The sequence below is a fragment of the Aquarana catesbeiana genome, linkage group LG07, assembly GCF_042186555.1.
Source record: "Aquarana catesbeiana isolate 2022-GZ linkage group LG07, ASM4218655v1, whole genome shotgun sequence".
Taxonomy (NCBI): domain Eukaryota; kingdom Metazoa; phylum Chordata; class Amphibia; order Anura; family Ranidae; genus Aquarana; species Aquarana catesbeiana.
Genome location: NC_133330.1, coordinates 113,246,048 through 113,266,018, shown reverse-complemented (window position 1 = coordinate 113,266,018; position 19,971 = coordinate 113,246,048). Strand labels below are relative to the sequence as shown.

The 19,971-nt window shown below is 43.5% G+C and overlaps 1 protein-coding gene across 7 annotated transcripts in view; it reads left to right on the top strand.

Annotated features, from left to right (window-relative positions):
• Positions 1–19,971, top strand: part of SGSM3 (small G protein signaling modulator 3) — a 746,342-nt gene that overhangs the window by 290,782 nt on the left and 435,589 nt on the right. For all 7 annotated transcript variants that reach the window (XM_073592651.1, XM_073592650.1, XM_073592644.1 and 4 more), the window contains 3 exons: positions 1,643–1,728; positions 3,155–3,221; positions 3,419–3,627. In XM_073592651.1, coding sequence (XP_073448752.1) covers positions 1,643–1,728; positions 3,155–3,221; positions 3,419–3,627 — 362 coding nt within the window. The remainder of the gene's footprint in view (positions 1–1,642; positions 1,729–3,154; positions 3,222–3,418; positions 3,628–19,971) is intronic.

Genomic DNA, 19,971 nt, shown 5'->3' with positions numbered 1-19,971 from the left:
AGGCCAAAACCTGGTCTTCAGTCCATACATTCACCAGATTCTATCAGGTGGATGTGAGAAGGCATGAGGATATCACCTTTGGGCGTAGTATGCTGCAGGCAGCGGTACAGGGTCCTCAGGTCTGATTGCACCCTACTTGGTCGGTGCCCCCCCCCCCCCCTTCCCTCAGATAGCATTACTCTGGGACATCCCATCAGTAATTACTGTGGTTCTGTGTCCCGTGATGTTTCAGAAAGAAAATAGGATTTTTTAAGACAGCTTACCTGGAAAATCCTTTTCTTTCGATGGACATCACGGGACACAGAGGTCCCGCCCCTCTTCTAATACACTATATTGCTTGGCTACAAAACTGAGGTATCCCTGCAAGGGGGAGGGATTATATAGGGGGTTGAACTTTCTGATAGGGTGTGCCAGTGTCCAATCACCAGTGATACCCTATATAACCATCAGTAATTACTGTGGCTCTGTGTCCCGTGATGTCCATCGAAAGAAAAGGATTTGACAGGTAAGATATCTTAAAAAATCCTATTTTTCATACTGAAGCCCAGAGCTCCTCAGACATGGACAGATCTTTGCTCCCCTATAATTGGTGTATTACCTGGTATCCCTATAGCAATAATGTTCCCTTCATTGTAAATGGAGTATTACAGGATCACATGCAGTACAGTGCCATCGCATGCCGCACAGAGCCATCGCATGCCGCACAGAGCCATCGCATGTTGTACACTGTCATCACATGTACAGTGCCATCACATGCCGTACAGAGTCATTACATGCCGTACAGGGATGGGGATGATGGGACTGTATAGGAGTGGGGAAATATTGAGGGTCACTTTAGATGTGGGGGAGTTGTCAGTCTCCTATGTACTGTACACAGGTATGCTCTATACACAGCACTGTGTACATTTCAAGACACAGGGCACAGGTCACTATGCTCCTTATCATGTCTCCTCTTCTGATATAACACAGTGCTATGTGTAGAGAACTTACCTTTGTTCATTTCTGGACAGGAGAAGTGAATCTTCCCCATCCCCCTATGGACTGGAGGAGACGCTGATACCGACTTTGAATGAGTGAGGGAATTCGGAGGACACAGGAACATCAAAGCCCAGGGGAGAGGTGTTGGAGACTCTCAGAGGAGAGCTTGCAGATAACAGCCAGAGAAAGTCGAGGAGACTTCACTTGTATCACACTCTCTGCTTCCGCGTTTTAGCTGGGGACAGGCTGCCATGGAAACAGAGGCACGTGAAAAATGTGCTTGTTCTAGATAGCACCCTGGGTATGCACCTCTTCACCAAACACACCCACATGTCCTCCAGAGGGAGGGAGTGAAGGAGGGACTGGATTGTGGCGATGTTTCCAACCCCTGAAAATGTTTAAACTGAGAAAGAACCGTAAGAGGCTGATTCTGCACTCTTCAAAAGACTATTCTGCAAAAACTAAAGGACTGGGGAAAGAAAGAAATGCAATGCAGGTATGAGGGTAGCATGTACTACCTATTTTTTGCATTCCCACACTTCTCCTTTAATGGCTGTGTGTTGAGTTATTTTGAGGAGACAGCAAATTTACACTGTTATACAAGCTGTACACTCACTACTTTACATTGTAGTATATATATAATAGATATATTTTTTTCTTTTAGGAAGTTACACCCCATCTCCGGGTGGCCCTTTCTCTGCTTTGACACCAAGTATGTGGCCACAGGACATACTTGCAAAATACACACAGGTAAGTACAAATATAATTAAATTTAGAACAATTTATACAGTGAGGGAAACAAGTATTTGATCCCCTGCTGATTGTGTACGTTTGCCCGTCTATAATTTTAATGGTAAGTTTATTTTAACAATGAGAGACAGATTAACAAAAATATCTAAAAAATCGCATTTCAATAAAGTAATAAATTAGCATTTTAATGCGTGAAATAAGTATTTGATCCCCTATCAAGCAGCAAGATTTCTGGCTTCCAGGTGGCTTCTATACAGGTAACGAGCTGAGATTAGGAGCACTCTCTCTTAAAAGGAGGCTCTTTATTTTTTTTTCTATTGGATGTTGGATTATTTAAGTCATTAAGATATAAGATATTTGTAATGTCCTTTTTTTTTTTTTCATAGAATTGTCGCTTTAAAGGAAAAAAAATAAAGTGTAATAAAAGGAGTGCTCCTGATCTCAGCTTTTTACCTGTATAAAGGACACCAGTCCACAGAAGCAATCAATCAATCAGTTTCCAATCTCTCCACCATGGGCAAGACCAAATAAGTTTGCTAATGAACATCTGAATGATTCAGAGGAGAATTGGGTGAAAGTGTTGTGGTCAGATGAGACCAAAATCGATCTCTTTGGCATCAACTTAATTCGCCGTGTTTGAAGGAGGTGGAATGCTGCCTATGACCCCAAGAACAGCATCCCCACCGTCAAACATGGAGGTGGAAACATTATGCTTTGGGGGGTGTTTTTCTGCTAAGGGGACAGGACAACTTCACCGCATCAAAGGGGCGATGGATGGGGCCATGTACTGTCAAATCTTGGTTGAGAACCTCCTTCCCTCAGCCGGGGTATTAAAAATGGGTCATGGATGGACATGACAATGACCCAAAACATGCGTTCAAGGCAACAAAGGAGTGGCTCAAGAAGAAACACATTAAGGTCCTGAAGTGGCCTAGCCAGTCTCCAGACCTTAATCCCATAAAAAAAATGTGAAGGGAGCTGAAAACGTCAGCCTCGAAACCTTAATGACTTGGAGAGGATCTACAAAGAGGAGTGGGACAAAATCCCTCCTGAGATGTGTGCAAACCTGGGTGGCCAGCTACAAGAAATGTCTGACCTCTGTGATTGCCAACAAGGGTTTTGCCACCAAGTACTAAGTCATGTTTTTCAAAGGGGTCAAATACTTTCCACTCATTAAAATGCAAATCAATTTATACCTTTTTTTAAATGCATTTTTCTGGATTTTTTTTGTTATTCTCTCACTGTTAAAATAAACCCAAAATTCAAATTATAGACTGATCATTTCTTTGTCAGTGGGCAAACGTACAAAATCAGCAGGGGAACAAATACTTTTTTCCCTCACTGTACACATTTGTGGTTCTGAAAAATTTTGCACAAATATTGCATTTTCTTTATACAAATCATCATCTTTCTATGTGATTTACAGAAGGAACAGTCTGTAGAGCAGCCAGAGTTCCGCTATGATGAGTTTGGATTCAGAGTGGATAAAGAAGGTAACAATGACAAGGGAAAACTGAGTTCATTTTTTTCTTCTTAAAATGGATTTGAGGAAAACTTCATCCTAATGTCTGATAAAGCCTCCATATACATACATTTATCCCTAAATTTGTTACTCTGCTGAATACATTAATTTGTGTTTTCTTTTTCTTTCTCCTTTTTTTTTTTTTTTTGTATGTGTTACATATTGCAGATGGTGCAGAACCTAATTCAAGTAAGCTATTGGGTATCCCACTGACAGAAGACCCCCAGCAGAGGCTAAAGTGGCAAGCCCACCTAGAGTTTACCCACAACCATGACGTAGGAGACCTAACGTGGGATAAGATAGATGTGACACTCCCTCATTCTGACAAACTGCGCTCGCTTGTACTAGCTGGAATTCCTCACAGTATGAGACAACAGGTACACCAGTGCTTAAAGCAAAAGTGTCAACTTGTCTTTAGCAGTCTGTATCAAATTAAACTCTGTAGCATGCTAATCCTACAGCTATTCAAGGCTAGCACTGCTCCCCTTCATGATTGCTAAATACTCTCCAATTAGAGATTTGAAAATATTGTAAGACTACCGTCTGCCTATAGACATTAGATAGCGGTCAGGGGTGTAGGTTTAATCTGTCTGCCAAACGTTTGTTTTTGTGAAATATTTTGTAAACATACACACTTATTTTGCCTTAGCATTGACATTTGCACACTCCCATTGCTTGGTTTATCCTCAAATAAACTTTAAATAGTAACTCCACTTTCTTAAAAAAAAAAATAAAATATAGCAATACAACTGTGACACAAGTCATATTGTATTTGAATGTTATTAAAAATTACCTTTCCTTTTCAATCTGTAGCTCTGTAATTTTCTTTGAAATGCAGTGCAATATGGCTGCCTGGAGGTGTTCTGTACACAGAATGCCCCCCAGATATGTAATTTCCTGCTTGTGTGATTGGCTCACTGATTTTCCCAGAAGTCTGCACTAAGATACAAGTCAGATTTCAAGCATTCCCTGCAACAAAAATGTAATTTTTGGTAAGATACTTCAAATAGGAAATTGCATCTAAAGGGATGCAGGCCCTGCAATTTTCCTCATTAGAACTTTGCAGGTGCAGCAGCTGACTGATAATTAAACCACTCCCATTAAATTTGTGCACATGGGCACAGACAAACACTGATTGTCTGATTTCTTCAGAATAACAAAAGGTGGGAATCTGCAACAAAGTTTGTCAAAATCCTTGTAATGTACATATATCATCTAGAAGGGAACATTTTTTTCTCAACAAAAGTGGAGTTACACTTTAACAAAGAGTAAAAGCGTTCTACTTTTGTTGGTTTCCTTGAGGAAAAACTACCCTTTTTTTTTGTTTTGTCCATACCCATAATTATCGTTGCTGGATCCAACTGAATGATATTTGTGGGTGTCTTCTAGTACTTTAGAGGAAAATAATTCTGATCTGGAAACATCATTTGGAAGAGTGCCAGTTTAGAAAATCCACACTTGCTTAAAGGGGGTATAAACCCTTGTGATTTTTCACCTTAATGCATTCTATGCATTAAGGTGAAAAACCTTCTGTAATGCTGCAGCCCCCCAGTGCCCCCGTTTTTACTTACCTGAACCCGGTTTTCTTCTCCCCGTGGACGAGCACACCAGCTCTAGCTGGTGTCTCGTGTCCTGATTGGATGGATTGATAGCAATGCAGCCATTGACTCCCGCTGCTGTCAATCAAATCCAATGACCCGGGTGCCGGGGGCAGGGCTGAGTCCTGGTTTCTGTGTCAATAGACACAAACAGGACATGGGAGCGCGCTCGCACGGGTGTCCATGAAAGAGAGCGCTTCTCCGACGGGCACTCGAGAAGAGGGGTAGCCAGGAGCGCCGTGGAGGTACCCCAGAAGAGGAGGATCGGGGGCCACTCTGTAACTGCACAGCAGAGGTAAGTATGATATATGACGTATTTATCGGCATTTAACACGCGCCGGTGTATAACACGCACCCCAAGTTTAGGAGGGAAGTTTAAGGAAAAAACTTTTAGGATGGAAGTTTAAGGAAAAAAAATTTTGAAGTATGTATCTGCAGCCTTGCCCAGTGTCCATCTGCAGACTTGCCCAGTCTCCAGCCTTGCCCAGTGTTCATCTGCAGCCTTGCCCAGTGTTCATCTGCAGCCTTGCCCAGTGTCCAGCCTTTCCCAGTGTCCATCTGCAGTCTTGCCCAGTGTCCAGAATTGCAGCATTATCGTTTTTTTAAATGATTGCGCCGCCAAGATTTTTTTAAATTATTGCTCGTCTCGCAGTCCCGCCCCTTGACTCCTATGATGGACAGATCACCGGGCCAGTGGTGGGACTTAAAGGCTAGGAGGCGGGACTGCGAGCAGAGCCAAGTACACAGTACACTCAGCTCGGTGTTTTTCGGCAACGCTCGCTCTTCTTCCACTCAGACAGCAGGGAGGCGGGACTGCGAGCGCAGCCGAGAGGAGCCGAGTACACAGTACACTCGGCTCGGTTCGGTCTTTTTCGGTGGCACTCGCTCCTCTTCCCCTCACAAACAGCGGGGATCGGCGTATAACACGCACCCACGATTTTCCCCTGATTTTAAAGGGAAAAAAGTGCGTGTTATACGCCGATAAATACGGTATAAATTTTATTTTTTTAAATGCACCTTTACAACCTCTTTAAAATGGAATTTCACTTTCTCAAGCAACATTGACTATTTGTCATCCTTATGCTGCTAACATTAGTAAATACATAGGAAAGTGTATCATATTTACTTGGGTTTCTAGACCTAGGCAAATTGTCATACATCCCAGGAGTCCTCAGGATGTAAGTAGGGGTTAAGGGGTTATCTCAGATAAGCACACAGTCCCACATGCATGAGCTAAGGGCAGATTAATTCCCGGAAGTAAATGCTACATGAATCATCTGCCCTCAAGATGGCCACAGCCAGAAGGTGCTAGAGGGTGTTTTTTCTTAGCAAAATGAAGCTTGGGGACATGAATAGATAGATGGTTGAATGAGTTTACTCTGAATATTAAAAATTTGAATTAATTGCATTAAATAGCATTTTTGGTTTGTAGTGCTCAGATGCAGTGTAGTTCCACTTTAAACTCCATGCCGATGTAAAAACGTAGTCAGTCACCCAATAAGGAGAGAAGGGGGGGCGGGGCCGGGCCACGGCTCTGTGTCTGAATGGATAAAGGGAGCTGTGGCTCGGCTTGGGTGCCCCCATAGCAAGCTGCTTGCTGTGGGGGCACTCAACAGGAGGGAGGGGCCAGGAGCACCGAAGAGGGACCCCAGAAGAGGAGAATCTGGGCTTCTCTGTGCAAAACCACTGCACAGAGCAGGTAAGTATGAAATGTTTGTTATTTTTAACTAAAAAAACACAAGACTTTAGTATCACTTTAATTATGTATTACAGGTCCAGATGGATACAAGTCCACCTAGTTGATTAGAAACTGATAGAAACAGAAAATAACTACATAGAAAACCTCCTTTTACTGAATTCTATACCCATAGTTGATCCAGAGGAAGAGGAAAAACTAGAAAGCATGAACTTATTTGCTCCAATGTGGGGAAAATAAATTCCTTTCTGACCCCCTAGAAGGCAATCAAATATTCTCTGGATAAACAATTTCAGGTGTTATTACCTATAAATATTAAAAAAACGAGTTATATTTTGTGTATTCAGGAATGCATCCAGCTCTTTTTAAAAACAAATACACTGTATTATCAAAAGTATTGGGAAGCCTGCCTTTACATGCACGCATGCACTTTAACCACTAAGCCACCGCCCACCGTCATATGACGGCTGGACGAGGCTTCTGTTATTCTGGGAGGACGTCATATGACGTCCTCGCCTTCCCGAGCCACTAGGGGGCGCGCGCGCCGCCGGCGGCGCGCGCGCCCGCCGTGTCACTCGGGACCCGGTGCGCGTGCCCGGCGGCCGCGATGTCCGCCGGGCACCCGCGATTGCTGGGTAACACAGCAGGAGCGTGGATCTGTGCATGTAAACACAGATCCACGTCCTGTCAGAGAGGAGAGGAGACCGATGGCGTGTCCCTTGTACATAGGGACAGCGATCGGTCACCTCCCCCAGTCAGTCCCCTCCCCCCACAGTTAGAATCACCTCCTTAGGTAATACATTAACCCCTCGAGCGCCCCCTAGTGTTAACCCCTTCCCTGCCAGTCACATTTACACAGTAATCAATGCAATTTTATAGCATTGATCGCTGTATAAATGTGAATGGTCCCAAAAATGTGTCAAAAGTGTCCGATGTGTCCGCCGCAATATCGCAGTCACAATAAAAATTGCAGATCGCCGCCATTACTAGTAAAAAATAAATAAATAATAAAAATGCTATAAATCTATCCCGTATTTTGTAGACGCTATAACTTTTGCGCAAACCAATCAATATACGCTTATCGCAATTTTTTTTTACCAAAAATATGTAGAAGAATACGTATCGGCCTAAACTGAGGAAAAAATTTGTTAAAAAAAAAAAAAAAATTGGATATTTATTATAGCAAAAAGTAAAAAATATTGTGTTTTTTCAAAATTGTCCCTCTTCTTTTATTTATAGCGCAAGAAATAAAAACCGCAGAGGTGACCAAATACCACCAAAAGAAAGCTCTATTTGTGGGAAAAAAAAGATAAAAATTTAATTAAGGTGCAGTGTAACACGACCGCGCAATTGTCATTCAAAGTGCGACAGCGCTGAAAACTGAAAAATGGCTTGGGCAGGAAGGGGGTGTACGTGCCCTGTATTGAGGTGGTTAATGGCATCCCAGTCTTAGTTCGTAGGGTTTAATATTGATTTGCAATGAGTGGCTAAAAGCATATATTCTATCAAAACAAATAAATAGTGAGCATAATGACTCACGTGATTGACACAGTATATTAGACAGTGTCCTAGAACAGTAAAAACAATGTCACTATGATGACGTCCAGACATCAATATTTATGTGCAGTGCACAGATCAGGATCCCCGCATCACTTTATAAACCACTGTTATTAATGCCAAGGTGTGTAGCCCACATAGGCCCCAGGGCTCCCCAAACAGACCTGCCAACTGGCCAGTAACAAAGCACAAAATGGTCAGAATACTAGCAGATGGAGCAGATTACCCCTGGTCCACACAGTGGGCTGAACAGCCGAGTCCTGTGTAAAGCTGTGCGGTATATCTAATAAGGAAACTCTGAAAAAAGGCTAATATATAGATGCAGGGCCGACCTCGTGCAAGAAGCAAGGTAAATTTTAGCAATATATTCAACAGTTAACAAGTCAATGTTAAAACTAGCATATCGTTGGATAATTGGAGAGAGGGGGGGAGAGAAAAAACTTGCAGATTGCTAATCCGGCATCTCTGGCAAAGGTTAAATCAAGTCCATGAAAAATCTGTGTAGCTGACAATATCAGATTACTTGATATGAAAGGGAGCAAGCTGATATTGCCATACCCCTATGAGTTTAATGGACATGCTGTTGTAACATTCATATCAGCTGTCATGAGGGAATCATCAGATCTTCGATCAGCTTCAGCTAATGTATCATAACACATGGACCTTGTATCCCAATTGCCCATCAGATAGTGCAGCATAGAGGGTGATTTGTATGGGTGCCAGTATCTTTTTTGTTTGCCTAATCGTTTCTCTGGCGAGTCAGTCAAAGTCCATAACACACTGCAAACTGCATGCAGCAGTTCAAGGAGCTCCAGGGGTTTCCCCGCTAGCAGTGCAAGTTCATTGGGACATAAGCTGCAGGTTTCCTATAACGTATTGGTGATGTCAGCGCGTTTTGCTTATGTGAATTTGCACGGGAGGCGCCGCCCACTAATTTGTCTTAAAGCGACACTATAAATCATTCCAACATAATTCATCCATTGTGTGCAATGTTCTATCTGTTAACACAGACACTTGACCTTCAGCTTTACACAAAGGGTACAAGCCATTGTATCTATATTGCTTAAACAGGGGAGAACTTTTGCAGGTCAAAGAGCATTCACAAATATAGGAAACATAGTTAACATAACAAACAAATGGTAAAATTAGACCGGGAGGGAGGTATTACTAGTACCTCATTTAATCTTCCAAAAATAACTGACAATTCAGCTTGTATATGCACCATTTTCTCTTTTTGCGCAGGACCATATTGAAATCCCCGCTTCTGGGGGACAGTTTGAGGGCGTAGATTCCCTTGATCTTCATGCCCCCCAAGCTGCCCCATGTACCTTTTTGCAAATGCTTAGCCAGGGGCTTCTCGGTGGTCTTCTCCATTTCTCTCTTGCTCACCGATCCTAATGCAAAGTTATTGTTTTTTTTGTTGTTCTGGGTGATGGAACACTGTCTGTGATATACTGTGTCATTCACGTGAGGCATTGTACTCCCCATTTATTTGTTTTGATACAATAAATACATGCTTTTAGCCACTCATTACAAGCCCATTTTTGCCATTTTTTTGTTGTTTTTTTTTTTACTTGCCATGTATTGAAATTTCAAAAAGAGTATGCAGTATACAGACAGAAATGTACATCATAAGTAGCAAAAAAAATTATACAGTAGGTGAACAATTCCTATTAGTACAGTGTACAAAGGTTGAACTTAACCGTTATGGTAAAGAGTTTAAAAAGTGATAAACTGCTGCTTTTATATAGTGGGATGGATTTTAAGTCAGCTAACAGTAAGGTAAAGTATTATATCAAATGGGGGTGTTCAGATTGGGTGGTGTTAGGCTATTAAGGCCATAAAGCAGGTGTAGGTCACGTGAGATTTAGGCTTTTTGGGTGTTTCAGCCAAAGCTCTCAGTGATTATAACATTTTGGGAGTTGTAGGTGAGCTTTGGCATACATAAATTCCATTAGGCAGTTGTTGAGGAGTGTGATCACTTCCGAAATCGATGGGGGGAGTGGGGATTTCCACTTTCTAGCAATAGCTAGGCGGGCAGCTACAAAAACATGGGAAATGATTGTGTGTGATTTCTGGGGCCAAGTGTCAATTTCCAGACCCAAAAGAACCATTTGTGGTGATAAGGAGAAAGAAGTCGAGATGAGAGAAAGAATGAGCATAGTGAGATTGGACCAGTAAAGAGTGAGCATGGGGCAATTCCACCATATGTGCAGGGGGGATCCATAGCTTCCACAGTTTCTCCAGCATGTGTTGGTTGCAGAGGGGTAGATACATGCTAATTTAGCAGGTGTGAGGTACCAGTCATGTTATATTTACTGGACGGATTCCCAGTGAAGTAGGCAGCGGGGAAACTTTAATGGTGCATGAAGGGAGTGGTACCACAGCTAGGGGGTGTAAGTACGTTTTAGTAGTAGTTCCCAGCGGTCCATCATTGGCAGCTTGAGGTCACGGGAGACGATGGTGAGGAGTTTGTAGATATAGGAAATACCTCTGTGGTTTGGACAGGTTTGTCGGTAGAATTGTAACAAGTGCAAAGGTAAGAGTCTGTTTGACCAATTTGCATGGGAGAGAACTGAGCGAAGTCTAAGATATTTAAAGGAATCTTTGGAGGTGATGTTGTGATAGGTTCGTATTTGTTGAAATGAGAGTAATAGGGAGTCTTTGTATAGGTCTCCGACTGTTGTTAGACCTGAGGTTATCCAGTTGGAAAGAGGAATGTCGGGTGTGAGAAGTTGCATGGTGGTGAGAGGAGTAAACAATGCAGTATGCCTCTGGTGCATTGAATAGTGGCTTTCCATGTCTTGAGGGTAGCATTAAGGGTCTGCAGATTAGAGTGCACTCTATGTTGTTGAAGGAGGAAGGCACTGAGTATCAACCTAGGTTGGGAGGCTAGAGCTGTTGCCTCAATTTGGAGCCAGGCGGAATGTTGGGTGGATGTTCACCAGTTTTTAGCTTTGTCAAGAATAGTTGCTTTGTAGTAGGCTGGAATGTCTGGTGCGTCCATACCTCCATTAGGGACAGATGTGCATAGTATTCTGCGTTTGAGTCTGGAGCGTTTTCCATTCCAGATGAATGAGGTTATAATGGATTGAAGTTTCTTGAGTTACATTTGAAGGAAGGGAAGTGGAATAGTTTGGAAAGTGTAGAGTATATGCGGTAGTAGGTACATTTTGGACAATGCAATGCCATCTGCCCAGGAAGCTTCAACATATCGGAGGTCCTGTATTGTTTTTTGGAGTTTCAGGATGAGATTAGAGCAGTTCGGGGAGATTAGTTGAGAAAAGAGGGGGAGATTAGTTGAATACTCAAGTAAGAAAGAGTGGAGTTAAGGGTCCACGAGAAAGAGGTACATGCTGCAATGCTAGGTTTGGTAATCTGATCTAAGCCTACGCCTAACATACTAGATTTGGAGTAGGTGATTTTATATAGGGAGGCATTACTGAATAAGTTCAGAGTGTGATGGAGTTCCGATTTTACAGGGTCTGTGAGGGATACTATGACATTGTCAGCGCAGAGGCCAACTTTAATACCAGAAATGAGAGGATTGGCGCGAATGGATTGGGCTATGGGTTCCATAATTAGGGCATATATCAGGGGGGGAGTGGGCATCCCTGGCATGTCCCATTCGTGATATGGAAAGGGTCGGAAAATATGCCTGAGGTGATAACCCTAGCACTGGGGGAGGAATAGAAAAATAAAATGGCTTTCAGAATTGTTCCCGAGAAGCCAAATTTTAGTAAGACAGCCTTAAGGAAGTTCCAATTGACTCTATCAAACACCTTCTTTGCATCAAGGGAGATGATCAGAGAAGGCGTTTTATGGTGTTCTGCCCATTGTAAAAGGTCAATAAATCTCCGAGTAACATCTGAAGCCTGTCTGCCAGCCACAAAACCCATTGGTTTGTTACGTACTATAAAAAAAAAAGGGATGATGTCGGAGAGTCGTCTAGCAAGGATCTTAGCAAACAGTTTGGTGTTGGTGTTCCGTAAGGAGATGGGCCTGTACATTTTTGCCATTTTTATTTACCGTTTGGTGACCCCTTCTGGGAGCTTTACTCCTAATTCGGAGGTGACCACCCTCTTGTTGTATATGCTTATTTGGTTAGTTGGCAAACACCCAACAGGTGAGCAAGCCATTTAAATTGTGGCAAAAATATACACCTCAAACTTGCTCATCCATGTCTTTATGGACCTTGCTTTGTGCACTGGTCCAAATCATTTGGTGGAGGAGAGATTATGGTGTGGGGTTGTTTTTCGGGGGTTGGCCTCTTAGTTCCAATGAAGGGACAATGTCATGCTCCCAACTTTGTGGGAACAGTTTGGGGATGTACCCTTCCTGTTCCAACATGACTGCGCACCAGTGCACAAACAAGGTCTATAAAGACTTGGATGAGTGAGTTAGGGCCTAGCCTGCACAGAGTCCTGACCTCAACCCGATAGAACACCTTTGGGATGAATTTGAGTGGAGATTACGAGCCAGGCCTTCTCGTCCACATCAGTGCCTGACCTCACAAATGTGCTTCTGGCAGAATGGTTAAACATTCCCAAAGACACACTCCTTAACCATGTGGACAGCCTTCTCAATATTGAACCCTACAGACTAAGACTGGGATGCCGTTAAAGTTCATGTGTATGTAAAGGCAGGTGTCCCAATACTTTTGGCAATATACTATACCTGAGCTAGCCATAACTAGTTCAATACTAGTTCTATGGTAAGTCTATTTTTTGCATTTTCACAGCTCTTACTTTTGAAGAAGTGAAAAGAGTGCCCCCTTGTTCTTTGTAATGACCTTAAAGTGAACAACTGCATACCAGGGTCACTATATGGACCACTTATCAATTTATACATGGTGATCATATCCCTCCTTAATTGCCTCTTCTCGAGAGGGTATAAAATCAATTCAGCTAATTTAGGCAGGCCAGTAGATTGTGTGAATGTCAACCACGGGTTGCAGGAAAGAAATTTGCACAATTCCACCATAAACACGGACAGTGCTGACAAGGGAATCCCTCCTGCCAAGCAATTGTCTGCTCCTGGCAGGGGGGGCCATCACAGTCGGGAGGAGACAGTGATTATCACAAGTGAATCTGGCAGGCTGGTTGTACCCAAGTTGATTGAAAAATCAGCTTGGTACATTCAGCCTGCTCACACGCGGTTTAAATCTCGGGCCGGTTCCTTCTGAACTGGCCAAAATTCAGACCGTCTATTGCCAGCCTTATTCTCATAGCAAAGGTCCTCTATGCCCCTTATCAGCTTGGTTGCCCCACCCTTTCTTCAGTTCCCCAATGTCCTTTTTTGTAAACTATTGCCCTAAACTATATTTTCAGATGAGGTCTTACTAATGATTTGTACAGGGGCAGAATTTTGACTCAAAATGGAAAAGAACGCACTCACTTTGCCACATCCGTTAGTTAAGGGGACCCAAAATAGTATCAAATTGGAAAAGAACGCACTCACATTGCCACATCCGTTAGTTAAGGGGTACCCAAAATAGTATCAAAATGGAAAAGAACGCACTCACATTGCCACATCCGTTAGTTAAGGGGTACCCAAAATAGTATTAAAATGGAAAAGAATGTACTCACATTGCCACATCCGTTAGTTAAGGGGACCCAAAATAGTATCAAATTGGAAAAGAACGCACTCACATTGCCACGTCCATTAGTTAAGGGGTACCCAAAATAGTATCAAAATGGAATAAAATGCACTCACATTGCCACATCTATTAGTTAAGGGGGACACCCAAAATAGTATCAAAATGCAAAAGAACGCACTCACATTGCCACATCCATTAGTTAAGGGGTACTCAAAATAGTATCGAAATGGAAAAGAATGCACTCAAATTGCCACATCCGTTAGTTAAGGGGGACACCCTAAAATAGTATCAAAATGGAAAAGAACGCACTCACACTCCCACATCCGTTAGTTAATCTTGAATCTCTCTCTTGATTCTATATCTCTTTAAATGCAAGAAGGTATGTATTAACAAATACAGAGCTGAATTAAATGTATTCTAAGGTACAATCAGTGTGAGAGCCTGAGTTTGACTTGATGTTAACCTCTTGCAGTACAGCAGAACTCAGACGGAGGCAAGAGAAGCAGCAAATCAGCCATGATGCTGTGCTTAAGTGCAAACGATGAGCATGCGAATAGAAGGAGAGAGCAGAGTGACAGAGATAAGCTCATCAATGTGTTGCTTTTTATTTCACTGTCTAGTCAAGAGATGGGGCAGGGACCTGTAATTGTTACCTTACTGTAGAAAAAAATCAGGTCTCTTGTCCTGCCAAACAAGGCTGCACTGTGTTGTAAATATTGTTGTGGTGTGTTATTGCACATTGTGTAAAGGCAGTACGGGCTACTAAATGCCCCCAAGTGCATGCAATATTTTCTGTAAAGCAGCACACCACAACTTTTTATTACTGTACATTTGGGTGCATGGCAGAGCAGGTGGGTTGGAAATTAAAGTAATTGAATGGTTTTGCAGAGCCGTCCAATAAACCCTCTTCTGGAGTCTCCCACTGGCGCTGTCTGATCCTCCTTTCCTGCATTTCCCCCCTCAAGTTGTGTGGCAAGGGGCCACCCGTGCAGGCACACTCCCAAGCTGGCCTGTGTGCATCCAAAGACACGGCCTGGCTCAGCTAGGTCCTCTGCTCACTCCTCACATGATTTGACTGACAGCAGCAGGAGCCTATCATGAGAAGAGTCAGGAAAGAGGGAAGGTACAAGTTCTGGGGAGTTCTTTTACCTTAATGCATTAAGGTAAAAAAACATTGTAACCATAGAACCACTTTAAGAATAATCTGCGTTTCCTCAGTACAACAATGTGAACCCAACCTTACTGTAGCCAAACTTTTTTCATTTCGTTTTAGATGGGAGAAGAGGTAATATGTGTCAGTTTTTTTTTTTTCTTTTGTGCCTGTAACATCAGCGGGAAGATTCACTCTCACGTCTGCCATGTGACACCTGGAAAATGGGTTGAGGAAATTGGAAAGATAGCACTGGACCCATGAGCTTATTTATTTATTTATTTTTTTCAAAAAATGTTTTATTAAGCAGAGACAATATACACATACAGAATATTAGGTAGGTGAAACATCACATAATGCATAGTAATCCGGTCCACATAACTGTATCCCCTGCTTAGGGAAAAGATAGACTTCAATAGGAGTCTAGAGTCCCCACCTGTGTTTCAGTGATTCTGTCTATCTCCACCCCCCCCCCCCACCCCCCCAAAAAGTAATTAGTTAATTACAAAATATATAGAGTGGAATATTCCACCACCTCATCGTATAATCGTATAAGTCACAGAGCCTAGTCTGTACCCCCACCCTCAAGTCCCTCCCAACAGCTTAAGTCAAATATATAGCTCCATCTTCATACTTTTTTCATCCTTTACTCGTTCACCCCATCTTAAAGTGTCTCTTTTGAGTCAACTCACCTAAACCAAACCTTCCTAAATGTCTTGGGAGCTCCCCTGGCCTTGTATGTCATGCGGTAGAGAAGAATGTCAGCATTTACAACTTTTTTTTTTACAGAAAAGTTTTTGTTTATTGAACAACAAGACAGTACAAAATAACAAAATAAGCAGGTATTATACATAGGATCCTGTTATATATAAATGGATACATTTCTTCAGTAGTATATGTACAGATACTTCATATCATCCACTAGTGGTGTACAATATATTTGCAATTCAGATTACAGTTTGTTATTGGGAGATGGGTTATAGAATCAGAGGTAATCACATAGGAGATACAATTAAGTAAAGGTTAATGAGCCTAATCAATTCGATGAGGGCTAGTCCCTGTCCCCCCCGGCCAGAAACAGGAGAGGGGGGAGGGGGGGTAAGGGTAGAGAATATGGGGAGGGGGAAAAGGGGGAGGGAGGGGGGGAGCCAGCACCAGCCTCGTCTCGTCCCAACAGTAAGCATGTTATGTAGCCCTAATCCCGGAGAAATAGTACTAGCTCAGTCCCACCTCACCATGCAGAACAAAAAATGCGAATGTGAGCTGCCGTTTTAGTTTAGCCTTCCACGCCATTACTCAGCCACATGCATCTACCCAGTTTGACCAAATTTTGTCATATTTCTGCGGGCAGTTTCTACTTTCATAAGTGAGTCTATACAAAGGTAATACACCATTGATCGATTTCCGCCACGCCTCTATGGAAGGAGGTTCTGTTTGCTTCCACTTAAGAAGTATTTCTCTTCTAGCATAAAATAGAGCGTAAGTTAAACAGAGTTTTTAATATAGCAGTCCCCTTCTATATCCTCTAAGTGACTCAGTAACAAGGTTAGTGGATCAAGCGATATTTTGACTCCACATATTGTACCTAAAGTATCAGCTACCGAACTCCAGAACGGGCGCAGCCTAGTGCAGGACCAGACTACATGAAAAAAGGAGCCCACTTCTACACCACATCTGTTACAATTGGGGCTAAGTCCAGGGTAAATATTTGCTAGCCGTTGTGGCGTATAATAGGCTATGTGTAAGAATTTTAACTGAATAAATCTGTCCTTAGCCGCAATCATAGATGGAATAAAGGCCGTTAGACATTCCTTCCATTCTTCTTCTCCTAAGGAGGGGATATAAGCTTGCCACTTGGTCATGGACCTATTACTTTTAACATCATGTGCTACTGTGAGGTGGAGATACAGGGATGAGAGCGGCTTCTCCAATATTCCCGAGATCAAAAGACGCTCAATCGGATCTGGTTCGAGCTTCACCTGGGAGGGGAACTGGGCCCTAAGAGCATGGTGTAGCTGTTGATATCTAAATAGAAAGGTCCTCGGTAACGCATGGGCCCGTTGCAGCTACCGAAACGAAACTATACCTCCCTCTTGCATAACTTGTCTTAATTTAATAATACCTCTCTTGGCCCAGCTCGCAGGATCTGGGATAGAGAGCAGGTGAGGGAGCATGGGATTAGCCCAAAGTGGGGTGTGTGGGGAGATACAGTATTGTCCCCAGAGGGCCGCTCTGGAAGATTTCCATACTTGGATTGTCGCCCTCATAGGGCCTGTAACTGCATGGCTGGCCTTTACCTCTCTATATGGCAGGTTAGACAGGGCTGCGTAGGACCCCAAGAGAGCTGCTTCCAGAGTGACTGCTGGGTTTTGTTGGGGTTGCGAGAAGCACCACCTCACCGTTACAAGGACAGCTGCCCAGTAATCAAAAAATTGGGCAATTCCAAGCCGCCACTAGATAGTGGGAGATAAAGTATGTGTTTTGCTACTCTTGGGGATTTCCATACCCAAATAAAGGAGATCATTATGCTTTCCAGCCGATGAAAGAATGATTTGGGAATAGATATTGGGGTGTGTCGAAAATAATATAGGAGTTTTGGTAAGTATACCATCTTTAAAAGGTTTCCCCTTCCCACCGGGGTCAAAGGGAGAGATTTCCAGGTAGAGCATTTCTGTTGGAGCTGGGAAAGTAGTGGGTTTATATTCTTTTCTAGATAGTCTGAGAGATCATTCCCTACTCTCACCCCCAGATAGGTGAATTCCTGTGTCCATTGCAAGGGGGTTCCTGTATCTATAAGGGGCATTGTTGGATGAAGGGGAAAGAGGACCGATTTGTTCCAGTTGATTTTGATGCCAAAGAAATGACCAAATTTGCCAATTATTCCTAGGGCTGCTTTTAGGGAGGCAGAGGCATCTGCCAAATAAAGGAGTGAGTCGTCGGCATATAAGGAGAGTCTTTCTACCAAGGGACCCACCTGGAGCCCCCTGACCAACTCATCCGCTCTAAGAAGGGTGGCCAGAGGCTCCAACGCTAGGACGAAGAGCGCCGGGGACAGTGGGCAACCTTGCCTCGTACCTCTCCCCAGCGTGAACGCCCCAGAGAGAACCCCATTAGTGCGGACTCTGGCTCTGGGATGGGAATAGAGCAGACGGAGCCAAGCCAGGAATCTGGGCCCAAACCTACCAAGGACCTCCCAGAGGTAGCCCCACTCAACCGAGTCAAAAGCCTTCTCGGCGTCGAGTGAGGCCACCACCCCGGGGTCTGATGAGGCAATTGCTATATGCGTGTGTAAGCGACGGATATTTATATCTGTACCCCTCTAAACCCCGTCTGGTCCAGGTGTATTAAGGCCATGATGACTGTGTTCAATCTGTTTGCCAGGATTTTGGAGAGAATTTTTGTATCTACATTAAGTAGAGATATTGGGCGATAAGAGGAACATAGTCAGGTCCTTCCCGGGCTTGGGAAGAATAACTATCACCGCGTCGTGCATGGAGTCGGGAAGGTGGCCCTCCTCCATAGATTTAGCAAATAAAGTTTGAAGTCTAGGGGCTAGTTGTTCAGCATACAGTTTGTAAAACTCTACCGGGAAACCGTCCGGTCCCGGTGTCTTACCTGTTTGCATCATTCTTAGTGCCTTCTGGATTTCCTGAATTTTAATAGGGGCATCTAATTTATTGGCATATGTCGGGGTGAGAGTCAGAATATCAACACTCTTGAGGTAGACTACGAGCTCCTCAGGTGTATAAGACACCCGAGAGCTGTACAAGTTTTGGTAAAAGGAGGAAAATTCACGATTAATTTCAGCTGGAATGGAGAGGAGTGAATCATCTGCTGCCCGGATCTGCCTTATAGTCATTCCTGTGGACTGTTCCTTAGAGAGCCAGGCCAATAGGTGGCCTGTCTTCTCTCCTTGCTCAAATATCCTCTGTGTTTGGTGCAAGAGCTTCTTCTGCGTTAGAGAAGTCCTCAACAGGATGGTCTCCCGGAGAATGGACTGCAACCGGGCATAGGACTGTGGGTCTGGTGACCTAATGTATAAAGCCTCCTGCCTTACCGCCTCCGCTTCTAGATTTGTAAGCTCCTGTCTACGTTCCTGAGGGACCCCCACTATTATATGCCGGTATTGTCCCCTGGAGTACGCCTTAAACGCATCCCATACTGAAGGGGCCGAGGCTGTGTCAGTGTTTATCTTCCAGTATGATTCCAGGTCCTCTCTGTATTTCGGCTCCACCTCTATGTCCAAGACCCAGTATCTGGACAGCCCCCAGAGTTTATCTGATAGGGCCATCGAGAGATCCAGCTCTAGTAGGAGTGGAGCGTGGTCCGAAATACCACCGGGGGGGGGGGGGGTCCTAACCTTACGAACCTTGGGGAGAACCGGCCCTCCCGCATAAATTAGGTCAATGCGGGAGAAGGTTTTGTGAGAGGCGGAGTGACATGTATATTCTCTAGCTTGGGGAAATTTCCAGCACCATAGGTCAAAGAGGCCATAAGTGTCAGCCCAGTCTGCAAGTCCCCCGTGGGACGTACCTGAAGGAGATAACCTATGCATTGCTATATCTGGAACTAGATTAAAGTCACCTAAAATGACCACATTCTCAGTAGAGAATACAGCAATTTTAGCCGTTATTTGGTTCAGAACCTGCAGTGAAGCTGGAGGCGGGAGATATAGACCCACTATTACCCACGGAACATGATATATTAAGGCATGGATCACTACAAACCTGCCATTGGGGTCCAGAGCCAGATCGAGGAGCCCGAAAGGGAGTGTTTTGAGGATTAAAATGCTTACCCCTCTAGAAAAGGTAGAATAAGTTGAGTGGTAATGATATCCCACCCATGGTTTCTTAAGACTCAAAGTCTTTCTTCCGACTAAATGTGTCTCCTGGAACACACAAATATGAGGCTGATATGACTTGACAAATTGAAACACTAGGGAGCGTTTAATAGGTGAGTTAAGACCCCTGGTGTTCCAGGAGATTATCCTAAGGGAAGACATCTATAGATTTAACATAGAATGCGGGATGAAAAATATGAAACAGGCTTTGCTCGATCAGGTGTCCAGACCCACAGAGGCATATAGAGGATCTTGGGAACCATATAATACCATTAAGAACA